At 40.8% G+C, this 26,973-nt stretch overlaps 1 protein-coding gene across 2 annotated transcripts in view; it reads left to right on the top strand.

The window, feature by feature from the left end:
- Positions 1-623: 623 nt before the first annotated feature.
- RGS6 (regulator of G protein signaling 6) overlaps positions 624-26,973 on the top strand; it is a 247,467-nt gene continuing 221,117 nt past the window's right edge. For both annotated transcript variants that reach the window (XM_058806258.1, XM_058806257.1), the window contains exons 1-2: positions 624-854; positions 14,633-14,737. In XM_058806258.1, coding sequence (XP_058662241.1) covers positions 14,654-14,737 — 84 coding nt within the window. In that variant the 5' untranslated portion in view covers positions 624-854; positions 14,633-14,653. The remainder of the gene's footprint in view (positions 855-14,632; positions 14,738-26,973) is intronic.

The following is a 26,973-nucleotide window of genomic DNA, read 5'->3' as shown; positions in this document are numbered from 1 at the left end:
CAAAAATCTCATCTATTGGAAAAATCGGTGGATAATAGCCTAAAAAGTATGCGAGCTACTTTGCCCACGAAGTTAATCTGCGGAAATCCATCCTAATCAACAGCAGTGTCTTGCCCACGGGACAGGTCTGTGTAAAAGGGCTGGGTTTCCAAGCTGTTTTGCTGGAGTTATGGTGCCTGTTAAGATCGATGGTGGTGTGCAGAGCCCAGGTGTTATTTAGGGAATCCTGGCTGTTGGAGGAAGCCGACCAAGAGATGAGGCTTCCCCGGTTTCAGATAGAGGACTTTAGCCAAACACTTTCATTGCGCGACTCAACACATAAACAAGCTTCTAAGAGAGATACTAGGCTTGCCTTCGTCTCCATGCCTTTCTTCAGGGCTGCACCGAGTGCCCGAGGAGCGGCCGGGGTGGCGGGACACGGGAGCTGAATTTCCCGCACGCCACCGCCAAAGGGCGGCCGGCTCGGCACCGGGGAAAGAGGCGCCGGGGCCGGGCGGGGGCGGTGCGCCCGGGCGGCCCTCAGCGAGCGCTGCAGCGCCGGGGCCGGGGCCGATCCCGCCCCCGCCCGCCCGGCGCGGGCTTGGTGGAGGGTCGGGGGCGGCAGCGAGGGGCCGGGCCGGGCGGGGCGCGGTGTGCCCGCGGCGCTCTGGTCGCGGCAGATTGGCCCCGGCCGCCGTCCTCGCCGCAGCAGGAGGGGCGCTGAGGAGAACGGGAGGTTTTTGGAAGAGGCGCACAGAGGAGCCCCGGGCTGACCGCCGGCCCCGCCCGCAGGCTCACGCCATGCTGCGGGCGCTTCCCCGTCTCTGAGGAGTGGCGAAGGGGTGTCAGGGGACGGCGGCGACGCGATTGCTAAGGTAATGGAAGTGGGCTGCTCTCTCTCGCCGTCTTTTTCCTGCTTATCCGCATCTGTGTGGCGAGTGGTTGTCACTCGGCTATGCCCTGGCAGCGGGATTCCCGAGTCCCCGGGTGGGAGTCCGCTCCCGGTCGGTAGTAGCGGACAGGTGCAAGGTGTGTGTTCTGCGTGTGTGGTACATGTGTGTCTGTGGTGCCCGGCCGGGGGAAGGCCGTGCCCTGCCCGGGCCGTGCGGACCCCGAGAGCAGCGCGGCTGCGGTCCGCCCTCCCGCGGGGTCCGGAGGAAGGGCCCGGCTCGGGCCCCGGCGCAGGAGGCGCTGTCCGGCTGCGCGGGGTGCCCACGCCCCGCGGTGTCCCGGCAGGTATGAGGGCAGCGCACGGGGAGCCGGAGCTCGGTGCGGACGCAGGACAAGTTGTGGTGCCCAGAAACCGCAGGTCTTTTCGGGGAGGGACGAGGGGGAGCGAGCGCTGGGGCGCAGCTTGAAGGGGGAGCTGATGCCCTGTGGGAAAACTTGGAAACTGTTTCGTTTCGCTAGCGTATTGCAATAATACACTTCCGTCCGCCGACAAAGTGCGTTTGCGTGAAGGCAGATTGGTGTGAGAGTAAAGCTGCCAGGCACTCTCCTCCCAGAATCTTAATCTCCTGTGACACTGAAAGCATCTTCTTAGTCACTAGATGTGATGGCATAAGTATAGGAGTGTGTTGCAGGGCCAGTAAGAACCTTCGAGTGTTTTTTTTTCCTGAGGAAGATGCTGATTTTTGTATAAATAACGGCACGCTGCCGCTTGTACGCTGCAGACGTAATCGCAGCCGGGGCTGTTGCTCCGAGGAGCTGCCCACGCCTGTGGATCTGAGCTTGGCGTCCCGTCTGCACCGCCGCTGCCCTCGCTGGGACGGCCCAGGTGAGTCGGGGGCTTCCTTCAGCGGACCTGTAAGGGACTTGGCAGAACTGCATCGCTGTTGTAGCCTGTGTGCTACATGATGCTTCCCTGAAATCAAAGATATGAGTAATTTGCTCTTGATTGAATTATATTTGCTGGCTGGCAGTATATAGAGATTGGAAAGTAGGAAAATCTGTCTTTGATCAATAAATTCATACTGTAAAACTCACCTTTGTGTTGGTGTGTTGCAGCTGATATTGGTGGTTTCCCATCCCAAAGAAAGCTACTTTTCCTCTTTGTTTCTGAAGGAAACGCTTTGTGAGCTGTTAGTGTGGGATTTATTTTTATTTTTGAATAGAAGTATATTTGATATCATAAGTTTCCTTTTTTATTTTTAATTTTTTTTGTAATGCTAGATTTATTCTAATCTTGCAGATCAGAAGAACTCGGAATTGTTTAGTGTGGGGTTATGATCTATAATACTTTCTCACCAGCTGATTTGGAACACTTTCACTATACTTCCTTGTAAATCTACTTTAAAAAGAGGTCAGATGTTGAAGAGCAGTTATTGGCTTGGGGGCATATTGTTACAAGCACAGAATAATAGTGTTCATTGCTTGAATATGTGTGTGAAATGCTGAAGAAGCTGTTTAGACTCAGCCAATATTGACTTTATTTTTAGATGAGCCGTTCCTTTTCTAATGACCTGACTGATAGAACAATTGATGACAAACATTCCAATTTCCTTCCTAACTGCCTACAAGTGTGATGGATTAGATAGACGTTCTTTTTTCCATTCTGAACTGTATTAGAGGGAAAAACAGTGATTTGCTACACATCTTACACTGAAGTTTATGGTAGTAGTAGATTGCTGTTCACCTGATTTTTCTGTTTTTTTTTTTTTTTTTTCCTTGCTAACCTTCCCTTCTAAGAAAAGTGCAACAGATTGCTGCATAAAGTAATTGTCAATGCTGCTTACCTTGGTTTTCCTCTGATAGTTCCTGTGGTGCAGATAGTACAGATACCTGTTTTAAACAGTGATGCTCGTGGATAAGGTATGTCCTTAAAAGGTGTGTCCTCTTAAAGCAGCAGTTACCTCCTTGCCTGCCACTTATAAGGTGTTTCTTTGTCTAGCATGTAATTCTGGTGGGCACACTGGTACAGCAGAGGTGAGCAGAGCACTTTTCATTCGTAACTCTGCATTTGGAAATGCTTCTGAGGCAGCTGAGAAAAGCTGAGTGTATGGTCAGGAAATGCCTGGCTTTGTTGTCATCCATTCAAGCAGGCAAGAAGGGGAGAAAAGGAGAGGGCAGTCCTGTCCCAGCAGACTGCAGCAAACTAACAGATGGAGGGAAGAGAAGAAGCTAATATATGTGTTGTAGCAGGAAGGGAAAATAGCTGCAGTGTGTTGTTTTAACATGGTGTGTTGGGATGCTGTGTTAGTCTGTGGTGAAACTTGGGGATCTTGCAGTGCCGTGGCTCAGGCTTCCTAACACAAATGCAAGGGCGTTGTGGGGTGATGATTTTTTTCTTTCCTCAATAATGATATGAGTCTTCAGCTTTTCAAGTATGAGGGGTATTTAACAGAGGGGCTTTTGATATCTAAATCAAACACCCCAGTTGTACAATGGCAGCAGAACAAGGGCAAACTGTTCTTTCCATGCCCAATGTTACAAAAGTAGAATTTTGCCCTTATGATGGGTTATTGTATTGTTTGTGCTTGTTACCTGGAGCTTCAGTTTCTGGAAGCACACCTTGGCTCTCTAAAGGAGATATTGTAGGAACAAACAGGTCCACTTCACTGAGCAGCCCTGGGCTATTTCAGGTAACAAATATTGCACTTAATTGCCAGAACTGAAGTGCTCCTATTTCCTCCTGACACTCTCTTTTCAATATCTTCATGGCTGCATTATTATTTATGTCAATTCACACCGTGGCATTATAATTACAAAGAAAACCTGGGTAGAATAAGAAAATGATGTTGATGATTTGGAAGGGTGTTTCTTCAATTCAGACTTTGAAGTGCTGTCCCCAGTGCGGTGTAAGATAGCACTCTGCCTTGTGAAGTTACCAAGCAGCATGGTGGCCCTGTGCTATTACTGAAGGTGTAATAGTACATTTAACCCTGTTCATTTGCAGCTTGGTCTGCAAGAGACAAGCTGACCAGAGCTGTGCTGGCCAAGCGCATTTCAGAAACTGTAGGTGGTGATGGTGGTTTTTTCAGAAGCATCTGGTCAGTCACTTTGCTCCTGTGGAGTTACACATCTGACTTCCTCAGGCTACAAAATTTGCTCTTGTCATCTTTGAGCACTTGCATATAGTTGCACATCTTTGTATTCTGAACTGAATTATTATGTTCCTACACCTCTAAATCTATTTTTTTCCTAAAATTTCTGCCTTCATTCTTCATCTTTTAACTTTCTGTCTGGTGATTGTGAAAACAATGCTTGCATTTTGGTGGTGGTGGGATTTATGGGGGTTTAGAGGTGGCTAGAGTACTTTGAAAAATTTGGTGTGTCTTTATATCTTGGAAAAGGTAATAATAGATGCATAGTGGAGAGATCTAAATGGTTTGATTGCAACTTTCCCTCAATAATATAGTGGCATTTAAAGTTTATACAGGATGATATTAGTGTTAGTGTATCCATAGTGTTTTCTTAATCTATATAAGTTTTACCATGAAAAGGTATTTCCAAGATTTCAGTTAGTGTTTCCAGCATATTGTGGTGACTGAGGAATGAGCTAATTTCTGTTGTTGTGCTCTATCTATGAAGAGGAGAAAGAAAGAGGAGCTAATTTGTGTTTTTCTTGTTGGTTGTCAAGCTCTAGAAAGATTGTGGAGTCAAGAGAGACTGCTGCTACCCACTTATGTTGCATCAGATCTCATACTATTTTTTAACATCTCTGCAGCGGGTGGCAAAGAATATGGAGAGAAGGAAAAAGAAGAAGAAGATCAAAATTTCAGTGAGCAATAAGGTTCTGACGCTGACATCCCAGTAGCTCTGATTGTCATGCTGGAAACAGCTGTGTATTCCTGGACTCAGCAGCACAGGGGTGGTGGGCACCATGAGGCAGTGAGAAGGAATTAATGCTGCACTTTTGCAGGAATCTTCAGTTACACACACTAAACATTATCCTGATGGTAAAGGACAATATTTCATGTTTTTCATTGTGCTCTTAGGACCTGGCATCAGCAGTGAAATGTTCATGGGGTAGTTAAAGATCCTCATGCTACAGGCCTCCTATGCTGTGAGGATATGTGTTAAGGAAATGATAACTAATGGCTTGAAAGTCAGGGTTTAGATGTCCAATTTATTGCTCTGTGATTTGTTGTGTGAATGTGGGAAGTAATTTAATTTCACTGTGATTTAATTTATCATTTTGTAAAAAAAAATCCTAATTGCTTGTGTCACAGATGAGCAACTAGGTTTAGATTGCATTCACCAGTGTAAAAGCAATCTGGCAGAGACATGTATTAGCTCAACTAAACTAACTGTCTTTAATAGGACTATTTTACTCTAACAGTTGCAGTAGTGAAGTGTATTAGTATTTATAGTGTATCTAACTTACATTGGTATTTGTAGCACTCCAGATATGGCATTATGAAGTTCAGGTTAAATGAACCATAGCACTGGGATTTGTAGGCTTTGCTGAACTGCGTGGATGTGTGGTGTTTGGACTTGAGCTTGCTAATTCAGGAGTGGCTTAAGTGCTTTTTACATTGCAATTACTGAAGTGATTTGTGTGTAATTTGCATCTGAAAAGGCTGTGTGCTGTTATGATAAACAGCAGGGCAGTGAAATCACAGTATATTGCATCATGTCCTTGAAGTAGGTGGGGTACAACCAGTTGTGTTCATTTGCACCAAGGGTATTTCATGGTGCCACATATTTAAGGACACCTGTGCTTTTGGGTAGCAAATTTCCTATTTTATTTGATTGCAAGGGTACTTGCAATTTTCCATCATCTTGAGAATGAACAACCGGCAAGAACTCTCAGCACTTTGGGGCATTTTAAATGAGATTATGTAGTCACTGATCAATGCAGGGCTGGATTGCTTCTGTGAACTTGCATAAGATTGCTTAAGGGAACTTCATTTCAGCAACCTCTATTGGGAACAGGGAGTTTAGGTGGAGTAAATTTGAATTTGGAATCTAACAAGCACTGAGGCCAGTGTTTTGTTTGTTTAATTTTTTTAAAATTTTATCATTTTCTTACCGGTCTGTATTAGAGCATCCATTATTTTGTGCATCTCCTCCTTCAGTTTTATATTTGAATCAATTTTCTTCAGTTGTTTTCAGCTTACTGGATACAATGTAAAATACCAAGGGCAGCCCCTGCCCCAGAAGTAGCTTACTGAAATTGCAATTAGCATTTCCTAGGGTGTGTAAAGGCAAGGCGCTTTCAGAGATGGTGTATTTGATGGACCAGCTTCAAAGAACAGGAAGCTCTTAGCACACCTTAACTGATCCAGTAGAAGATTTATATTGGAGAATAGATTAGGAGTCTACCCTCAAGCTCTGTATTATCAGTACAGTTACCCATTTTCCACAGGGAATGATTCTGGACAATAAGTTGGCATTGTTGCAAAACAACAAAGTACAGCTTCAGCTTTGTAGCTGCTGCTCCTTGCAGGCTGATAGTGCTGAATAATTACTGCTGTAGTTTGGGATCACCAATTCACATGAAGTTCAAAGTTGATCTATAACTATCTCATTGCATTTCTAAATTTATATAGCCCTGGTACTTGCTTTAGTAAAATATTCAGCATATACTTGCTATCGCATTCTTTGTAGCTATCCTTGGTAACAGCATGTTGGCTCACAGCCTTTCCAAGAGGCCTTGTGCTCACAGCAGTATTATTTTATTGGAAGGGAAATTGATTACTGGTGAACGCTGCATTTTTTTTCTGAATTCTTTGGAAGAGGAGTGGATGTATTGGAAGCAGTTTCTTCTTGCTGTAACATAATTCTGGTCCATTAAAAGTAAATGTAATATGCAAGTGCCCATTTTAACAATTGATTTCGTAAAGGGAAAAAATTGCCTAGTTTACCAGCAATTTGTATGTCAACATTCACTACAATCCATCTCCATTCCATTTTTTCTTCTGGTTATCTTGGGAAGTCAGGACCTAGTCAAAGTCAGATGCCAAAAATTACTTTATATTGACTTCCAACCCTATGTTTCCTGGATGTAACATCCAGATCCAGACAGTATTTTCAGCATTCTAGAATAGCTAAGAATATGTGCAGATTTAGAAATATATAAAATCAAAATGGAGTGTGTGGAAAACTGGGAAATGGGGAGGAAAGTAATTCACTTCTATCAAGAAATGGTGGTCTGCCTCAGTCACTTGGCAGGTGATTATCAAGAAGCAGTCTGATCACCTGCCAAGTGACTGAGGCAGATCACCAGTGGCTGACACAAATGGAACAACTGGAACTCTCCATCCTGAGTGTTGTCTGTTACTAACAGCATGAGCACTACCACAGGTGTCTCAGATGGAGAGAAAATTGCTCAAGACCATGGAGAGCACCCTTTTGGAGGTGGTATGAGGCCTTGGTGATCCCTAGTTAACAATATTCTGCTTAGACCACTAAACCATTAATATTTACCTTTTTTTTCTTAACGGATGTACGTGATTTGGAACAGCAAGTGATTGGTGAGAAGTACATACAGGCATCTGCGCATTAGATTACTCAGGGGCTGAGTTTAAAGTTGTGTGTATCTGCAGGAAGCCAAGTGACTTGGATTGACTCATGTGAGAGCTAGTTTTGTCTAAAAGATGGCTGTGTTCATACTGCATATTCTTGGCCAGAGGGGTCTCAGACCTCTGGCCCTTAGCTGGTACCTCTGTGGCCTGAAGATGCAGTGATTGTTGTGGATGGTTTTATTTTCAAGCATAATGTTAAAAAAAAGTGAGATTGTCCTGCAGCCCACCAGAAGGATGAGGTTATGCATTGTAGGACTTGGGACATGTTGGGAAGCTGTAGGGTGTTGCAGAACCTATTGGTAGACTGATGCAGACATGGATAAGAGGTAGGAACCCCAGCCTTGTGTGAGATGATCCATGCTGACTCTTGAGAGCAAGTGCTGATGGTGGAGAACTGTGTTCCCAACTGTGCGTCTGCTTAGGTTTGGAGCTCTACAAAAGAGAGCATGGGAGCAAACCAGCAATTAAACACTGTGGGTGATCAGGAGCCCAGAGCTTGCTCCCTGCTCTAGTACTGTGTGGAAATGCAGACATACCTGTAGGATGTTCTGAGGCAAGTTTTCCACAGGTGAAGCACTTAGTTATGGAAGGGCACTGCACCTTTAGGAAATGTCTGTAAGAGCAGTAGAAATGGGAAATCCTAGCTTTCATCAGGATCCCGGTTTCCCTAAAAAGAGGAAAAAGGGGGTGTCCTGGAACTGTGTCCTCTCTTCCTGCTCTCTCAGACTGAGGTAAAAGCATTTTGGCTTGTTCCCTGGCCTAGATGTGTGCCCATCCTTCATCCTGCCAATTGTAGAGTGAGAAAAGTGTTGAGCCCCTGTGCTTCAGCACGGAGCTCCCTCTGAGCTTGTACCTTAGAAAGAGGAGGAATGGGGTCCTTTAGAGCCCTTGAATTCACCCAGTGTGAACAAAACTGCTTTCCCACAAACAAAGAGGAATTTGGCAAAAATTTCAACATTAAGTACTGCTGCTGGAAGTGTTTATACTTTATTCCATAAAAAAAGCAACAGACTAAGTATTGTTGATAGTACTGCAATGCTCACCACTTGCAGGGAGGGGCAGAAGGTCTGGGATGATCTTCTACTAGGAAGCTACTTTTGGAGTAACTTCAGTTACAATTTGATGTCCAAAAGAAAGGATAGAAGGATTTTTAGGTGCTTTGGGAGTTATACTTCCCTGTAAGCATACTTCCCTCTCTGCCCCTCTAGTGCAGGGGAGCAGTGCCACGAAGGAGGAGCAGAGGTGAATTGTGCAGTGCTTGGACTGAGCTACACCACTGAAAAGCAGAGGATATCCCAGGTAGGTCCAGGGGATCTACTGGCTAGTGTAGTCACCTTGGCCAATAGGATCAGCTTAATGATAGGCTGTATGTTGCCTTCCAGTATACACAACTTGCATGGCATACCCAAGTCCTGGTTTAATGAAGTAATAATTAACCAGAAAAAGAATATGAAGACGAGTATTTCTTCCCATTGCAATTTTAGAAAGATTTATGTAATGGATGTGAAATATCAACTTTAATATTAATGGAGATTAATTGAATTCAGTGTGATTTTTCCTTCTGTCTCTTCCCTCCTGTCACCTTAATAATGACTTGTTTGATCTAAATATTCTAGCAGATCAGGTAGAGATTTTTCCTATTAGGTAATAATGAGTTCTGCAAGGCATGTGGTTATATGATTTCTCAGGCCTATGAAAAGTTGTGTAGTCTAGTTGTATTTCACAAATTAGAAAAAAATTACCTAGGTATTCATGACATGAAATTGTAATTTAATCTATGATTGTGTGCTAAAGCACTGAATCTCTCATAATTTGATATTAACACTATGTGTCAATTATAAGCTGCCCTTGAAAGATATAATTACATAGCATAAAGGTAATTTTCACATATTGTTACCCAAAATTATATTCTAGCTTAACAGTCCTGATATATATCTCCATGGGAATTCATTTAGCTGATTCTGTTTTCTCTGCTTCAGTTTTCCCCTATTTAAAAAAACTATCTTATTTTATCTCACATATGCAAGAAATTTTTTGCGCTGCGAATTTTGTATATTAAGTTTACAATTTATTTATTATGATGCAGAATAGGAGTCGACATATGACCTTGTATTATTTTGTTAAATCCAGGTAATATTTTCAAGGAATAGTTTTGCAGGATTTCTTCTAATGTACTTCTTTCTTTCCCTATTATGTAAAAAACCCCAGAGTGCATAAGGACTCCTAAATGTGTTAATTTCTATGGAACACATGGGGGTTTGTGTCTGTAAGAGGTTTCTTACAGCTGTCTTGTTTCCAGTGGTCTTTTCTGACAGCAATCAAGGTGTTTGAGAACACTAAGGGGAATCTCCTAATTTACTGTTCAGATGCTTTCATTGAATTTACACATACACAGAGATTAAATGCTGACAGTATTTGTGGATTAAAATGTAAAGGTGGTTTTCTTTGAAATTTTCTAGTTACAGTTCTGTATGAGAAACTCTAAAAAGGTAAACTAGAAAAAAATATTTTCTTGATTTTCAGAGCATACTTTTAATTGGTTATTCCACCTTAAAGTTCACTCATCCTTTCATGACATATGGGAGCCTTATCTCTTTGCAGCTTCTGGTTTTTGGAGAGTGAGGAGCCTGATCAGATAAGAGCGAGAGAGAGAACTCTTACTGTGATTCAGTGCATTTTGTCAGCAGCTGCCTGTCTAATCCAGTGTACTTATGTTTCTTAGGGGAAAAGCAGAAGTGTTCTATAATAAAGAATAAAACATAAAAAGGAAAAAAAATCAGTGAGAGGAGAATGCACCCTCTCTTTTTAGCATATTTTTGGTAATATTTTTCAAAGGCTTAATAGACCATCTATTAAGAAGTTAAAGACTGCTGATTTTGTTCTTGTGTATGGCAGAGTGAGAGAATGGTTAGCACAAATGGTTTTCAATTTTTATCACTTTTGGTGCTGAGGAGTCCAGATTGCTGCAAGCATGGCTATTGTCAGAAAAACAGCTGTGGGAAAACAGAATCTTTGAACATGATATTTGAAATTTAGAGATTATTTATTTCTTTGAAGACATGCATTTAGATTTAGATTGCTGGTGTGTGGCTTCAGGCTGGGATGAGTTAGCCCTGATAGTACAGCAAACTGCCCAAAGGAGGGAGGAGCTGACAGCACTCTTCAGATGGTAAGTGGTGAGGTTCTTAGCTGGAGGCTGTCTTAATTAAGCTAGAGGCTTATTTTAAAAAAACAACAGAACAACCTACATAAAATCTTTGTTTTCACTCTTCTCAGCTAAGTGTAGCTGAAATCTCTTTATAAGACTAAGCTGGATTCACTTCTGGCTGATATATCACAAGCATGTACTTAGAGAAAGATTCAGAGGACTAACTGTTTTCAGGCTGTGTGGTGTTGTAAGGTTGACTTCCTGCTTGCATCTGGAGTAGACTGGGATGACAGTGAGGAAAAAATTGTGTAGGTTTTTTTTTTTTTGTTTCTTAAGAGAGGACTGTGTGAATGATATGTGGACTTTTGTACACTTTTACATTATTAAAGGGTTGCAAATGCAGCAGGTTAACATTTTAGTAAGGTAAAAAAGCTGTACTTTGACTGTGGGCAGTCTCATTTGTGTTTGCAGCAGGCAACTCTCTGGAGAAGGATATGGAGATCCCGGTGGACAAGCTGCCCATGAGCCAGAAGTGCCCTTGTGACCAAGAAGGACAATGGCATCCTGAGCTCCATTAGGAAGCGCACTGCCAGCAGGTCAGAGGTGATCCTGCCCCTCTGCTCAGCCCTGGTGAGGCCACATCTGGAGTGCTGTGTCCAGTTATGGACTCCTCAGAACAAGAGAGACATGAAGCTCCTGGAGCAAGTCCAGCAAAAGGCTGTGAAGATGGAGGGTGCTGGGGCATCTCTTTTGTGAGGAAAGGCTGAGGGAGCCGGGCCTGTTCAGCCTCAAGAAGAGACGACTGAGAGAGGATGAGGACCTTATCAGTGTGTTTAAGTATCTGAAGGGACGGTACCAAGGAGGTGGAGCCCGGCTCTTCTCTGGGGTGCCAAAGCAATAGGACAAGAGGCAATGGGCAGAAACTGATGCATTGGAAGCTCCACCTGAACATGAGGAAGAACTTCTTTACCGTGCACATTGGAACAGTTGCCTGCAGAGGTTGCAGAGTCTCTCTCAATTTTGGAGATTCTCAAAAGCTGTTTGTACTCAATCCTGAGTAAATGCAGTAGGGAACCCTGTGTGAGAAGGAAGGTTGGACCAGATGACCTCCAGTGGTTTCTTTCAACACCAGCCATTCAGTGGTTCTGTGAAGCAGTCCTGCATCACTGGGTGCTAAACTCCCCTATGTTAAAAAGCACAGGTGTAGTGGAATTCATGGGACCCAGCATTGCTGTGCTTTCACCTTGAAGAGCCAAGAACATGCCCATGTCATATCGCTGTCTTATTTTGTCAGTAGTTTTTCTTGTAGAATACCAGTGAGAAAGATTTCTGTGCTTTTAAAAAGGCTATAAAGGAAAGAGAAAAAACTTGGAGAACAGTCAGATTCCTCACAGTTCCTCAGGGGCCCTGGCTTGGCCTGCTAAGGCTCATCACAACAGCAGCAGTGCCTGGGCTGTGTGGAGGGGATGCCCACACTTATCTCTGTTTCACACTGCACCTCAGTCCTGCCTTGTCTCCAGCCTTGTTCTCTGAGATGTCCATCCTGCTGTCACTCTTACAAAGGTGGCTCTGCTCCTGCTGTTCCTGGCTGAAATCTAGCAGCAGATGCTGGGCACTCGTGGGAATCACTTTTGCAAATTTGACTTCCAACAACAGATTGGTTCACTTGTATTGATTACCTTATGTAGATGTTATGTAGATCTATGTGTTAGGCTTGTGTAGATCTTCAAAGTTAGTGGCTCCCTCAATGTTGCTGTGAACAGCATGCCAGCTACTACTGCATATTGTACATGATATTATAGTCTTGTTGTACTGGAGCAGATGAAAAGCTTCAAGAAGTGCTATGGGGAAAATCTGGAAGTACCAAAAAAAGATCAAGTGAGCTGACAGTATAACAAGAACAACAGAATTTGTAAATGTGGACATTCAAAGTGAATAATGCAATGAGTGAAGCACAGCTAAGTAATGCTGAAGAGGGTTTTACAGTTAGAAATTGTAATTTTGTTCTTTTAAGAGCATTTCTGAATTGCAGTTGTTGCAATTGTTTTCTTTTAAAGCATGCATGTGAAATCTCACGTAATATAAGTGGTGAATGTGGTCTTTATTTACTGCAGGTGAAGCTGAAACTTGTGTGACTTGACATATGCTTTCAACTCTGCTTTGTAATTGCCTTCAGAAAGTTACATAAAATCTCAACCCAGTTCCTGCTCCATTCAATTGAGTGATGATAACCTAGAGCCTAATTCTTCAGTGCCTTGAAATCATGACCAAGAAGTATTGTGAAAATGCACATTTGTGTAAATAATTTGAAGTGCTATAATTTGAAAATGCTTTGCCATTCATCCTTTGTGCTGTTTAATTGTTTCTGCATCTAATAATTTTCTTAGAGAATTTATTTCATTTCCTCTTTAGCTCACAACCTGGCACAATGGTGTAGTGTTTGGGCTTCTAGGAAGACATGAGGTTTAGTAGGGGTTTAAATAAATTTATATTATTTAAATTTAAATGAGCCTCTAAATTGGTCTGAACATGCATTTAAGGGTGATCTATATATATTGTTTAACCCAACTTTGAACTGTATTACTGAATTTCCAAATTGGTGTATGCATGTACATACGCATTTGTGCCCACTTGTGTGTGCGTGTGAATGCATACCTGATAAAAGAAAAAAATTAATGTCTCTGGATTGATGTAGATTATTTAACTTTTGTTTAATGGATGTTTTCTTAAAGGGGATATGTCAGCTGCTTCTGGCTCTAGTGATGGATGCCATGTTACTGCAGTAGCCTTTTCTCTGCTGAGGAAGGACAGAGCTCGAATATGATCTGAGCCTGTCTGATTCCAGGGCTCTTGACTTGTCCTTGAGAGCTGATAACTGACAGCTAGAATGGCTCAGGGATGTATTATACATATAATTGTGTCCTATGTATGTATATTATATGCTAGGGCACATTGTTGCCTGTGGCAATGTGAAAGGGGGTAAAGGAAGGAGTAGGAAAGAATCTTTTTTAATGATGAGCTGTGTTTTAGAAATTAATGTATAGGTTATGCTCATGTGAACATAGATTTTTTTTTTTTTTTTTAGTTCTCAGTTTTTAATGAAATATGTTGAGATGGGATATTTCAGTACTTTCAATGTTAAAGAAATTGAACTTGTCAGATAGTTTTAATGCCAATGTCTGTACAAGGCAATGTTACTTTTTAGGTTAGGAAAGGTCACCACATGGCTCCACAGCAGCCTCGAATTTAAATGTTACTTGTCAAATGTGCTGGTGGAAGAAAAACTTAAAATATAGCATTTGACTCTGCACCAGGACCCTTTTTTCTTTTTTTTTAATAATGCTTTGGCCTCAAGGGTGGCATGACCTGGAGGAGATGAGGCAGCGGTTCCAGTTCTGTGCTTCTAGAAGATAGGAGTATTATGTGTGATTGTCTGCCTGTTGCCTCTTGCTGGCTGTGTCATGAGAAGAGGCGAGGGAAGCTGTTTACTCTGAGCAAGCAGTTGTGCCTCCCTGGTTCTTGGCTGCTGCAGAGAGCTGGAAGGGGCTTGGAGTGTCTGCAGGTGAGAACCTGCAGTCAGTGTGCCTGACAGGCTGCTGCACCTGCCTGTCACAGTGGGGTTTCGCTCTGCCCCACAGCAAGGTGCCTTCGCTTTTTCTTTGTAGTTACCTCAAAGCTTCTAGAACAGTACAGGCTGTTTGTGCTCTATAGTGAGGAAGGGAAGTGTGTGAAGTACTAATTAGATATTCTTCTATTGAATAAGGGCTTATGATACAACTTCAGAACTGTGGGAGAAGTGTGTGCATGTGATGACCCAAACCACAGCTGTGCGTGACTTGGTGATCCTTGTTCTTGGGGTGTTATCCCATAAACCAGTCAGTTCTGACACAGTGTGATAAAATCCTGCATAGGGTGAAGACAGGAGTGTGATTCCCTCTGTACCATCCTTGTATGTCTGCCTGGGAGGCAGTTGCATGTCCTTACCATGGTCCATTGCAGCCTGGAGTGATGCTGAGTTTTGCTCCTGTCCTTGCAGGCTGAGCGACGAGAGGCAAACATGGCCCAAGCACCCACTGATCCGAGTAGTGCGGAAACTGCTGACCCAGAGGAGAGTTCTCCAAACATGATAGTCTACAGAAAGGTAAGGATTTTGACTTGTGGCAAAAATCCCTTCTCTGTGTGATTGGCTTATAATAGAATCCCATGCCCCTTTTGAAGTCAGAGGTACATTTGACTGCTTGGATGCATAGCTGAAAGACTTTCAGGAAAGTAAGTGTTTCAAACTATAGCATTTGAGAGCTTGGAAGTTGAATTCTGTTCAGCGGAAGCACTTAAGCTTGTTACTGTGAAATATTTGATGACAAGCTAAGAACTTGAAATTTGTAACTTTTTGTCATATGACTTTAGGTAATGGTTCAAGTTTACTGCAGCTAGCTAAAAGTGTACATATCTTCCAAGTTTTGTCATACTAAGCATAAAGCAGACTCCATACAGCAGTCTTTTGGTACTTTTCCCCCCTATATTCATATTGTGTTTCTTTTTGAATAATTAGCACTTTGATTCTTTATATGTCATTTTTCTTACTTCCCATGCCTTGCTTAACTTAAAAAAGAGTGTTTTCTCAAGTGCTAGGGAAAAATGAATTAGACAAAGGTGAAACAACAGCAATGTATGGTGTTAAAGAGCATTTTTTCACCATGATAATATGTCTTATTCTGAAGTACTTTGGAGGTAGCATAAAAGATGAAGGAAAGCTATCTATTGACCCATTTGCAAAGGCATTGTTTTATTTTGGGGTAAGTGTATCCTTCATCTTTGAAATTTAGTATTTTTTTTTTAGTTTAATGAAATAATGTAAATACATTTTATTTAGCCTGCAAAATATTTCTTATGTAGTATGCAGAAGTTCTATATGACTCTGACAGAAATTTCTTGCACAGCTTAAATAAGCAACCATTCTGATAACTTAAGAGCTACACTGCTCTTGTGTAGTATGATCGTGGGTAATATTACTGAAATGTGTTGGAGGCACATAGTTATGTCTTCTGCTTGCTTGACTGCAATCTTGATGACTTTCATATGCTGAGAAAATAATTTAGGTTTCTTATGGAGCATGAGTTGTTTCAAGTGTTACTTTTTGATATCCATAATTTTGGTTTAGTTGTTGTGTATTTGGTTTGGAATCTGGAATTGTTAACATGGGAAAAATTTCTGGGTAATGTGTGGGCTTGTTTGTTTTGAATGTGTTATGAACACACTTTGGCTGCTAATTTGGAAGTAGCACTAGTTGGTTAGTCAGATTATTTTTTTTCCGACCTGTTTGCTGAGAAGTCCAACACCCCATAGGCTGAAGTAGATAACAAGGTGTGAAGGAAATGTCTGGTTGCATGATCTAGAATTAGGACATTAAATCTGTGACTCTGCAGAGAATCCACTTATCTGTTCCTGAAAACATTACTTTATTTGTGTGCTTCACTTTCTGTTTGTCTCACGTTTGGCATTTCTACTTTAGGATTTCTCCATTTCTTTGCCTTTTGGTATTTCCTTATTGTCATGTAGAACAGAGGTTGTGAGTTCTGTGGTATCAATAGGGAATATACTCATGCTACTTGATTAATCTCTCCTTAATGGTTGTCCTCTGATGTCAGTATTACCAGCCTTTCATAATACAGTCACCTGTCAAAATACATAGTTGTCTTTTAGAATAGCATGCCCCATGCATTGTGCAGTAATGGTGTATTCTGTATTGTCAATTTTAAGCTAACACATCTGTCAGGTTTTTTTGCTGTTTCTGTTGCTTTGTGAATAAAAAATGTGGATATTACCTACTTTTCTGAGTAAATTTTCATTGGTGATTGACTTTCTAAATGTAATTTATATTATTTTAGATATTAGTTTTAATATTAGTAGTTGGTATTATTTGATATTTTGATATTAGTTTGATATTAATTAGATGTATTACACATCAATTTTATGTTCCTTAGTGTTGAAAAATCATATGCAAAATCTGAGACAAGACTATTATTCTTTTGATTATCTCTCCTCTCTCCAAATGAATGTTTAGCTCTTCATCTCTCATTCGCTTTCAAATGGCTTGATTGCCGGTAATGAGTGAGAAAAACACTGCACTGGACTCCCTGAAATACTGAACACAATCTGCCAGAATACCCTACAGTTCAGGGTTGGTACTGTGTCACAGCAGAAGGAAAGGTTTGCTGCTCACAGCAGGAACCCCAAGGTGCAATTGCTGATCCCCCTTAGGAAGAATAAATAAGGGTGGTCTTTAGCAGTGGAACCACAGTGAATCCTGCTCTGAGTGTGAGCTGTTTTGTTGCTTATCATAACTGTCATGTTTGAGGGATTTGGGGGAGGAAAGCCCTGCCAGTAGAACCTCACGTTGTCAATACTTTTTTTATACTTGGTTTACTGGGAGTCTTTGGGGTCTGATGAAGTTTATGTGCCAACAGCTTCATTCTAGCCTGGTTTCATTTAGTAGCTAGTGAAAGGTGGACACATTTAGAGGAAAAAACAGATCTTAGGTGGTATTGAGTGTCCCTTTGGAGCAACCTCTCTGTTTTGTTTATGGAGAAAAGCCTGGAACAGGCTGTGCTCTTTCTTGAGGTAGGTAAAACTTAGTGGGATGGGTTTTGGCCATGCAGAACAAAATAAACTAATTTATTTTGACTCCAATTACTTTATGATATTCTCTATGGACTCCTGCAAGCAAATGAATTCTAACTGCTTTGATTGCTACAGCAGATGGTCTCAATGAGATAAGTCTTATTTTCTTTTGCCTTCAGTGTTAACCTTTCAGGGGTTGATATTTATCAATTTGTGAGGTATGTTATTTTTTTAATCCAAGGTACTCAGTGTTGCTCCACTGTTTAGGATGATACCTGTGTGTGAATTAAGTAGTGCAGATGCATTTGTTAGGGTAACCAGTGTTTAGGGTATGATTTGCCTCACCCTACCCTTGTTAAGATGAGCTGTAGCCCAAACGACATGAGCTGTATTGACCAGGTCTCCAGGGGCAATCATGGGTACCCAGCTGTCAGGTACTTATGCCATAGGATAGACATTTATAATTAAGCAAGCTGCATTCCACTCTTGTGGAACTGTGTGTCCTCTTGTCTCTCTGTGCATGTCAGTGCTGAGCCCTGGGCTCTCACAGGGCTGCAGGTGGAGCTGCAGGAAGGGTGGGCTGAGTGGCATCACTTACCTGTGTGGCACAGGGGTACCCAATGGAGGTGCAAGGGTGCTGCAGATACTGCACTGCCATTTCAGTACTCTGCGAGTACACTGAATCTGGCCACATCTGGAGAAGGTGCTGATGCATTTTTTGATGGGATCACTACTGGAGGAGTGATGCACAGTTCTTAAAAAGACTGTTTGAAATGCACAACCCTACCTTTCATGGGAGCAGGGAGTGACATCCCCATCCTCACTTCAGTCTGCGAGCATTGTGTGGGTACTGCAGCATGGAAGGAAAAAAATGCAATAAAACTCAGGAGAGGAGAAGAACCTCTACTAGCAAATAGTAACAAAAAATATAAATTGATTTTAAAAGCTGGTCACATTCCCTTGAAATCCAGCCACCTTTGATTAGTCTTTCTTGCAAATGCTGATGACTGTCTCAGGGGCCCTTTGGCTCATTGTTACAATAACCCACATCTGAAAATTCCTCTTCTGCAGATAGGATTGAAAGACAAATTGTTCATGGACAGCTTCTGACACCAGACCTATTAAGTGACCTATTTCAAAATAATTTGGCAAATCAAATTTTCTTACATAAAGGATGGTGGGAAATTGTCATGTCACTGTAAAAAAAAAATCACAATATTTAGAGCTTGACTAAATAAGAACTGAAAATACCAATAAGGAGGAGTACCTGGGGAATATAACAAGAAGGATGAAACCACAGAAATGAAAATCTAAATTGGTTAGCAAGGTGTACTTGTTTCCGAGAGAGATCTCCTATGACAGGGAAGAGTTTGCAAACTGTGCTGATAAGAGAGTTTTAGAACCACTGTAGCATGTATGTTCTGAGGGATATCAAAGTATACTGTCAAAGAAATGATCTGCATTATCTGCTGGTACATTTCCATTTCTGCTTATTTTTTGCCAAACATATCCTCTATATCTCCTTACTGATGTCAGCACTTACTGAGTTAAATTTTCTATTTTTATGGTTACTCATGGTAAATCTTTTGAACAAGCAGGAAAATATAATTTCCAAAGGCAATTACTGCTCTAAGTAATGTAACACAAACTTGCAGCTGCCACAAGATGCTTTCAGAAAAATCTGAGTTGGTTGCTACCTTCAGTATTTGGCAGCCTTCATGTCTTTTTAAATGCTGATTTAAGATCTGAATTAGAATAATTAAAAAAAAAAAACCACAAAAACCACCAAAAAACAACCAACCAAAAAGAAAGCAGCCTTACATTTGCAGATTTTCTCCAGGCAAATGCCAGTGTTCCAGCCATGTCATGTCAAGTAGCAGGAGTGTTGCTGTCAGACCTGGCTGATTGGGCAGGAAATGAGAGAACAAGCAGTTGTGAAGGTAGGTGTATGCATCCAAAAAATATAGGGACCATGAAGCAGAAGGATGGGGGAAGCGACTGTTGTTAAATTAGCTGTTCACATTAAAAAATACAGTACTGGTATTTTGAGCTAGTCAGAAAACTGAGACTGCTATTTGATTGCTCTTAAGTTGTGCTGTGAAAAATCATCTCAACAGGGCACTGTCCAAGCAACCAAAAGCAGATGAGCCTCACAAGGGTATAGTCAAAATGATGACTTTTTGTATAGAATGAAAAAAATTCCTGAAGTGTTTTAAAGTGAGATAGGTTTCATGCATACAGCTTAGTTTTGTATTAAAAGAAAGCAGTCTGCATCTTTTTTTGTGGCTTCCTAACCCCTTTGAGGTTTCATGCTGTTTTTATGAGATGCAGCAGAACTTAAAATGTATTTTAACTGTTGAATACTTTTGGCTTTCTTTTTATTTGAGTCTTTTGAGTTATATTTTAGGATTTTGCTACATGTAAAGGCTTTCTGAACCTTATTTTTATACATGAAATCTGAATTTTTCACACAGTTGCTTCTGTTTTGTAGCTGGTTCTTTAATTTATAGTTTTATAGTTCTAAAACTATAAATTGATGATGATAGTGCATGAGTTGATAACAATGCAAGCCTCCAGACTTCAAATTTTACCCAAGTATTTTTCTGTACTGTCATTAGAGATTACTTTAGGACATTTAAAATCATCTTTCTCTTATCATTTCCTGATTTCTTTTTTCTTTTTCTTTTTTTTACTCTGTTTCCAGACTAAAAGCAGTACGCCAAGATTAAACTAGGACTGAATTTGAGACTATGTACTGTGGCTTCAGAAACTGAAAGATGCACAATTTTAGATAAATAATCTCCAAACTAGCATTGTTACTGCTGGAAAACAAATTTAAACCCCATCTCATTACCAAAATATGTTGACACAGGTTAGGGAGTGGGGGACCTTTAACTCTGCACTTCTGTATTGCACATTGACAAGGAGATTTCAGGTAATTTATCACTGCAAATACTCATGTGCCTTGCTTGTAAACAGAAGCTGGCCATTTCTTGAAACCTTACTAGTTTGTCTCTTTGGTTGTTTTACTGTGTCAACAACTTTGGCTGCAGAGGGTGCTGCATAGAGAGGGAAATGCTTGTGTGCAAGGTGGGCTACTGGCTACATTGTGGCTGTAATTACGACAGAGCTGGCTAATTTTTGTTTAGGGGATTCCCTCTTGGCTTTTCCTATAATAACAGGGTAGCATTCAATATTTCTCCTTACCATACCTCATACAGTAATATCCTGGGGATAGTACTCACAGTAGGAGTATTAAATCTAATTTTACAGAGAGAGAGGCTGTGCAGTCAGGAACAGAAGTGGGAATGGCCATGTTCAACAAACCTGTCAGGTAGGAGCAGCAGAGAGTCCAAAGTATGGTGGTAAGTCATTGTCCAGTTATGAGCAATGGCAATGAAAATCACAAATTCCAGAGTGTCTTGGAGAAGTATTTCCAGGGCAGGGATAGGTGTCAGCAGTATTACGTAAAAGGCCAGGGATAATGCCCTGTTCTAGGTCATGGTACAGTCTTCTCTTTTGTCATCTCCTGTCTTCAGAACACATGTCCTTGTTGCACAGAAAGAACTAGAAACAAGTGGTGTATTAGTTGAACAAAAGCTAGTACTGGTGTGCACACAAATTTTGGTAAATTTGTGATGGATATCAGCAATTTTGGAGTTAGAGGGTGGTTCCTGATTCTTAGAAAAGTGTAGTTCTGGAGAAGTCACTGCAGAGAGTAGAGAGGCCCAGGAAGCCATATGGCTTTACATAGCTGTAGGCATGTTTGTGAAGAGGAGTGTGTGACATGGTATTTTGCAGAAGTGGAGAAGGAGACACAGTGAACCAAGAAGTGTCTCTAGCTTTAAGTATACCTTCTTCAGATTACCTTGAGTAGGCAATAATACCTAAAATACCTCCTAAATATGTGTGTGTATTTATATATTAAATACCTTCAAACACCCTTTATTCATGCAATAGCAAACAAATTGAACTGCTGAAGTTTGACACGTGTCAGTGTCCTTGAACAAAGCTGATGCTACTGACCTTGACTGTAGCTATCAGGGAAGCCTTGTGGTAAAGCTGAGGTCTGTGGGTTTGATTTCCACAGCAGTTAGACAATATGAATGATTAATGATCAAAAGCATTAGTGTAAAATTGCAAGCAGCTGGTTCCTGGAGGGCTGCAGAAGCTGACTTAAATTGTTGTGTAGATGCAAAAAAGGCTGTCATACCAGTGGCAGAAACATGTTTTTAGAGTCAGGTGGAGGTCATCCACCTGGAAGGACTCTTGTATGCTTTGTGGTTTGTTGTTTCTTTCCATTATTTGTCTTGCAGTTACAGTTAAGATTTACTTGAGATTGGAGATTCAGATTAGTAGGCAGTGTGCAAAGTTACAGATAGAGAAATATGTGTAATGTGGTATGTAGGTAAAGTCATGAGAAAGAACAAATAACCCTTGTTTTACCCTGGCTAAATGGTGCAGCCTAATATGCACAATATTAGGAGGTATGTTAAAATGTTATATGTAGATGTATGTATGATGCCCTTTCTGATATATCTAATGTGCCTTAAGTTCTTCTGTTCAAATAATGCCTGCATGTACTCACACATGGCCTTAGCCCAAGTGTAAAGCTGTCCTGAGCTGTTGTGTATTGTATACCTCTTTGAAGTTAACGGTTTTGGGGGTAAACATAGAACTTTTCCCCCCCTCTTCCTATTTCTCTAGTAGTTGCTGTATTTAAACTTCTTTAATTTTCTTCCCTCTCTGTCTCATAATTTCTCTGTTCCTGTTTGTGACTGTAACAAACTGTCTCTTGCACCCATAAAAGTCTAATTACAGTGATCTATTACTTTAACTGTTCTCAGAGGCAGAAAAAAGACAAGCCAGGACCAATAGCTATGACAACTTCAAAGTATATTTTTAGCAAAGCAACTAGTGCAAATATAGAATACAGAGATAAAAAGGGAAGGTTCAGCTAGAGGGTAAGATTATGCTATTCTGGCTGTAGCATTTAGTGCCTTGCATTTTTTGAAATGGTTCTCTTTTATTCCCCTAGCATTTTTTCTCATGCCATTTGCTTTGTATTTGTTGTCAGCATTTTAAGCGATGGTCCTGAAGTATTTGCACTATTTGATGATTTACTTTTGCATGTTGTTATGGGAAAAATGCTGAATATGATCATTTTCTTTCTGCCTAAAACTTTATTTTAGCCATGGGCTTGTTTAATTTACTAGAAGCAAACCAAAATGAAGTGGTGAAGCAGAATGGAGCTGCCAGCCTGACTTATTCCAGGAGGCAGCTTCTGGCCGTTTCAGATGCAATCTTGAACCTTAATATTAAGACAAAATAGCTTGGATGGAATGAAATGTACATATAACTGTGGGGGTTTTTTTGTGTTTTTTTTTTTTTTTTTTTTTTTTGGTAATAGAACTTCAACTAAACCCTTATTCTATCCTGATTAATAAAATATTACTTCAGGGGATTTTTATGAACTTATTTCAAAAGGCTCTGCAATAAGTTTGAGTGGGAGGACTCAGTTCAATAAATAGAATTACATGTGCGGGACCATGAAAATATGCAAATGAGGTTCCATTAAAAAACTCATGATTTGCATCCGAAGACATTTTGAAGCATGTTTCTCTTTTTTCATGAGAAGCTGTTATGCCATGTTCAAGAGGCAGCAGTTACTTTTATTCTTTTTGCTTTATCACTGCTGCTGTTGTATTGTATCTTGTTTTTCCTTGTCTCTCCAAAGTTAACTGAAATGAAGAAAGTGGAAAGTAACCAGTTAACTAGACACTGAAGTGCACAGATCTGCTTAACAAAGAATTGCATTCTAAAGCTTGAGTATATTTGATATTTTAGTTCAAAGGCTACATGTCTTTTGGGGCAGTGAGGGAGGGCAAAAGTGTTAATTTAAATGTCACGTCACCTCTCTGTACTTTACTTTCCTTAAGTAATTATGGAGCACAATAATATTGCCTTGCATTAAAGTGTTGGGAAATTATACTTTGGACCAATAATTAGGGGCTTCTGAATGTAAAGTGAAACATACTTGTGGCATATACAAGAAGAAATGACAAGATATTATAGTGGTTTAATTGGGAGTAAAATAAGTGGAATAAGTAGGAAGAGAACTTGAATCAAGGAACACATTAATGAGCTAATCAGATCTATTTCTTGTTTGAGAGAGAAAGCACATCAACTCCAATTTCATTCACATTTCAGTTTTGTGAAAATGTGGTTCTGTGAGATATAAGTCAAGTAAATGTTTCTGTTGTCATGTTTTTAAGCTCTAGATGGAAATGATTTTGTGTACCAGAGTCTTCTCAGAGTTTAGCGCTGGAGGTGCCATTTCTGTTCTCTGTCATGTCAGCTTTTGATGAAAATAGGTGTGGTGGCTATTGCATATTGAGAATTTTCTTTTGGTTCTCTTACAATTTCACATTCTTTCCTTATGTCTTGCATTATTTGGAAGTTTTAGTGAAGAGACCAGAACTGGAGGGCTGTGGAGACTGTTTAACAGCCTCTATCTGCAGGCACAATTCTCCTCTGCTTCTTGGCATGACTGACAGCAGGAGCTGTTTTGATGTGATGCTCCAAATAAAGGGAATATTTCATTCACTAGTACCTCGGATGCACTGGGTTCTTGTCACTTTCACTGTCCCCCCCGGGCTCTGAATAGTAAAATTAACTGGAGCTCTGTTTATTGTATTTTTGCTATGTGTAGAAAAACAGAGCTACAATAATGGCACTACTGTTGTCTGCTTGTATGTCCAAGATAGTCCAACCATTGCCTTGTGTGTGGAAAACAGTGATTAAACCCACATTTTTTAATAACGTGAAAGCATCTGTCTGGAATCAGGGAGCCAAATTGCTTTTTATCTTGGTCGTCTACTTTGGCAATGAATTTTTTTAAGGTATTTTTTACTGGAAAGCACTTCAAGCATGTTGAGTTATAAGACGTTTTCCTTTCTGCTTGCAAGAATGAAACCTGCACTTTTAACAATGAAAATGATGTTCAGGTCATTCATAGTGTACTTAGCATCAATGGTGCTCTCTTCCCACTCAAGAGATGTCTTAGGGTTTCAGGGACCATAGCATACCTTTGACCCAAACCTGCGTAAAATTGGGACAGACTAAATTTTTGTGGGATGGCCTGTGCTCTGTTTTTGCCTTTTGCTGCTAAACTGTTGTTTTTGTGTGTTACACACACTTGTGACTGATAGTATTTCAAAGGAAAGACAGAGGATTGAAGGATAATGCACCAAAAGTAGGCAGAGAGGATAAATCAAATGGAAGGGTGAACCCTTTTGGAGAAAGACTTAAGACTCAATATTGCTTTTAAAAAAGCAGTATTTGCCGACTTATAATTGCAAGAGGTATTTACAGAATCATAAAAGTTGGAAGAGACCTTCAAGATCATCTAGTCCAGCTGTCAACACCTTCATAATCACCCCTCAACAGCATCCCCAAGTACCCTATCCAGCCCCCTTCTGAACATTTTCAGAGACAGTGACTGTACCACCTCCCTGGGCAATTTATTCCAATGCCTAACCACTCTTTCAGTGAAAAATATTTTTCAATATCTAATCTGAACCTCCTCTGGCACAACTTGAGGCTGCTTCCTCTTGTCCTGTCACTTGAGACTTGTCAGAAGACACTGAGTCCCACATGGCTACAGCCTCCTTTCAGGCAGCTGTAGAGAGCAATGAGGTTCCCCTCCAAGCCTCCTCTTCTCCAGACGAAATAATCCCAATTCTTAAAGCAATTTTTCAGCAGTCTTAGAAGTATTTGAGCACGCTGTGGGCTGCATGCAAGCATTAATGTAGCTATAGATGAGGTTAATTGTCCTTAATCGAATAAACTGGATTTATTTGAGAAACATTTGGCTGTAGAATGAGACCTTGAGACATCTCTGAGGTTCAGGCAAAGGCACGCAGAAGCTACATGCTCCTACTCCATTTTCCACCTTCCTGCCTTTTTTTTTTTTTTCTCCCATAATTGTTTCATTTGACAATCTGGCCATTCTCACAGTGCAGCTATTTTAACTTGGTGAAAATTAACTGAAGGCTTAGTGCTCTTTGTGCCACTATTGTGTCAATAGGACTGAGTTTGTCTGCCAGGTTAAGGGAGGCTGATGAAAGGGAGACATGGTCATATACTGGGGCATATACCCCATGGTGGACACTGCTTCACACCCTTGATTCTGGTGCATTTAGGTGAAGTGCTAAGAAATAGTAGTCAGTGATTAGAGAAACTGTTTAAATATGTTAAATTGCAGAAAGCTTCCCGGGGCATTCAAGGACAAGCGGCTCAGATGCTTCTTTCTAAATGAATTACAAAACCATGCAGGAATTGAAACACTGGCTTCATTACTTTAATTATTTTCTCCATAGTGTCTTAATTTTTTTCATATTTATTATGGTATTTGAGCAATATTCTCTGTGGCAGCTGTGCCACTTCACGAATATTTTGAATAGGGCAAGTAAAATCCTTGGGATGGGAAACTGGTTAATAAACATATATTGCAGTGAGAGAGGAGGTGATGGTTTTAGCTTCGGCCTTTATACCTCATAGCCAGATGTGATCCAAAGAGTAAGAAAACAATGGTAATTTGCCATGACTTGCTGGGTCTATTGGAAATCAATTAATTCTAGTTGATTTTATAGCAGACATATACCCCTTGCAAAATAAATAACCCTGGAGATTCTGAAGTAGTATGAATTGAGATGTCCAGACAATACCAGTTTGTCTGTTTTGGCTCTGATAGTTTTGGCTTCTGTATTCACAAGACCTGACAGTTTGATTCTATGCAAAATAACTGATTTAGAAGGGAAGACAGCCCCCTCAGCACAAAGGAATCAATCTGGCTCTTGAGACACCTCACCTTCTGAAGAGACTCCTTAGATGTTCTGTTTGTCCCCCTTGTGCTCAGCAGTTTGGATAAAAATCATACCCATATCTAAAGTTACCTTGAAGTTTCAAGTCACGCAGTTTTAAGGAGAGCTCTTTGAAAGGTCATACCCCAACCTCAGGTTGAAGCAGGAGAGTGTGAAGTGCACAACCCCTTGTTGTTTGTGTTGTTGACATCCAGGAAGACAAAACTTCATTAAGCTGCCTCCTATGTTAAAAAAACAAACCAAAACAAAACTACACAAAAACCTCCGAAACAACAGAATCAAACCCAGAGAAAAACACCTCCATCAACTGAAAAGAATGGATGACTATGGCCTGTCTAACACAGTGATTTGGGATTGGTGGGAAAGGATTGTTCCACTGCCAGTTTGTAACTGTTACAAGCAAAAGGGTGACGGGCAATGTGGCTGCTTTTACCTGGAGCGCTGAAAGTTTTATCTGTTTTATGATATTTTGTCTTTGGCAATCCAGTGACCTCGTTGTCCATGTGTATATGCATTTACTAAGTTTGGGGGTTTTAGCTTTGGTTTCTTCCTTGGAATGTTGCTGCTTTAGATTGTAAACATTCATTGTGAGTGCTGAAATCTGATCCAAGAAATGTCTTATGTCTGGAATGCTTCGTGTAAAAAAACTTGAATTACTGCTGACAAAATGTTTACCTAATGGAAATCAGTATTACCTTCCTGGATCCCTGAGAGTGAGATCTTTGAAGGAAATGTCTGAAATGTTTAGTAGGAATTGTTGTTCATTGTTAGCTCAGTAAGTTTGCAAGCAGCTGAACAAATAGATGAATTACTATAAAATGGGTCTATAATTCACAGGTGAGCTAAATGCTGCAAGGTACATTTGTTTGGG

Source organism: Ammospiza caudacuta, chromosome 6 (genome assembly GCF_027887145.1).
Source record: "Ammospiza caudacuta isolate bAmmCau1 chromosome 6, bAmmCau1.pri, whole genome shotgun sequence".
NCBI lineage: Eukaryota > Metazoa > Chordata > Aves > Passeriformes > Passerellidae > Ammospiza > Ammospiza caudacuta.
Note: the sequence above shows the minus strand (reverse complement) of the source record. Positions and strands in the feature narration are given on the sequence as shown.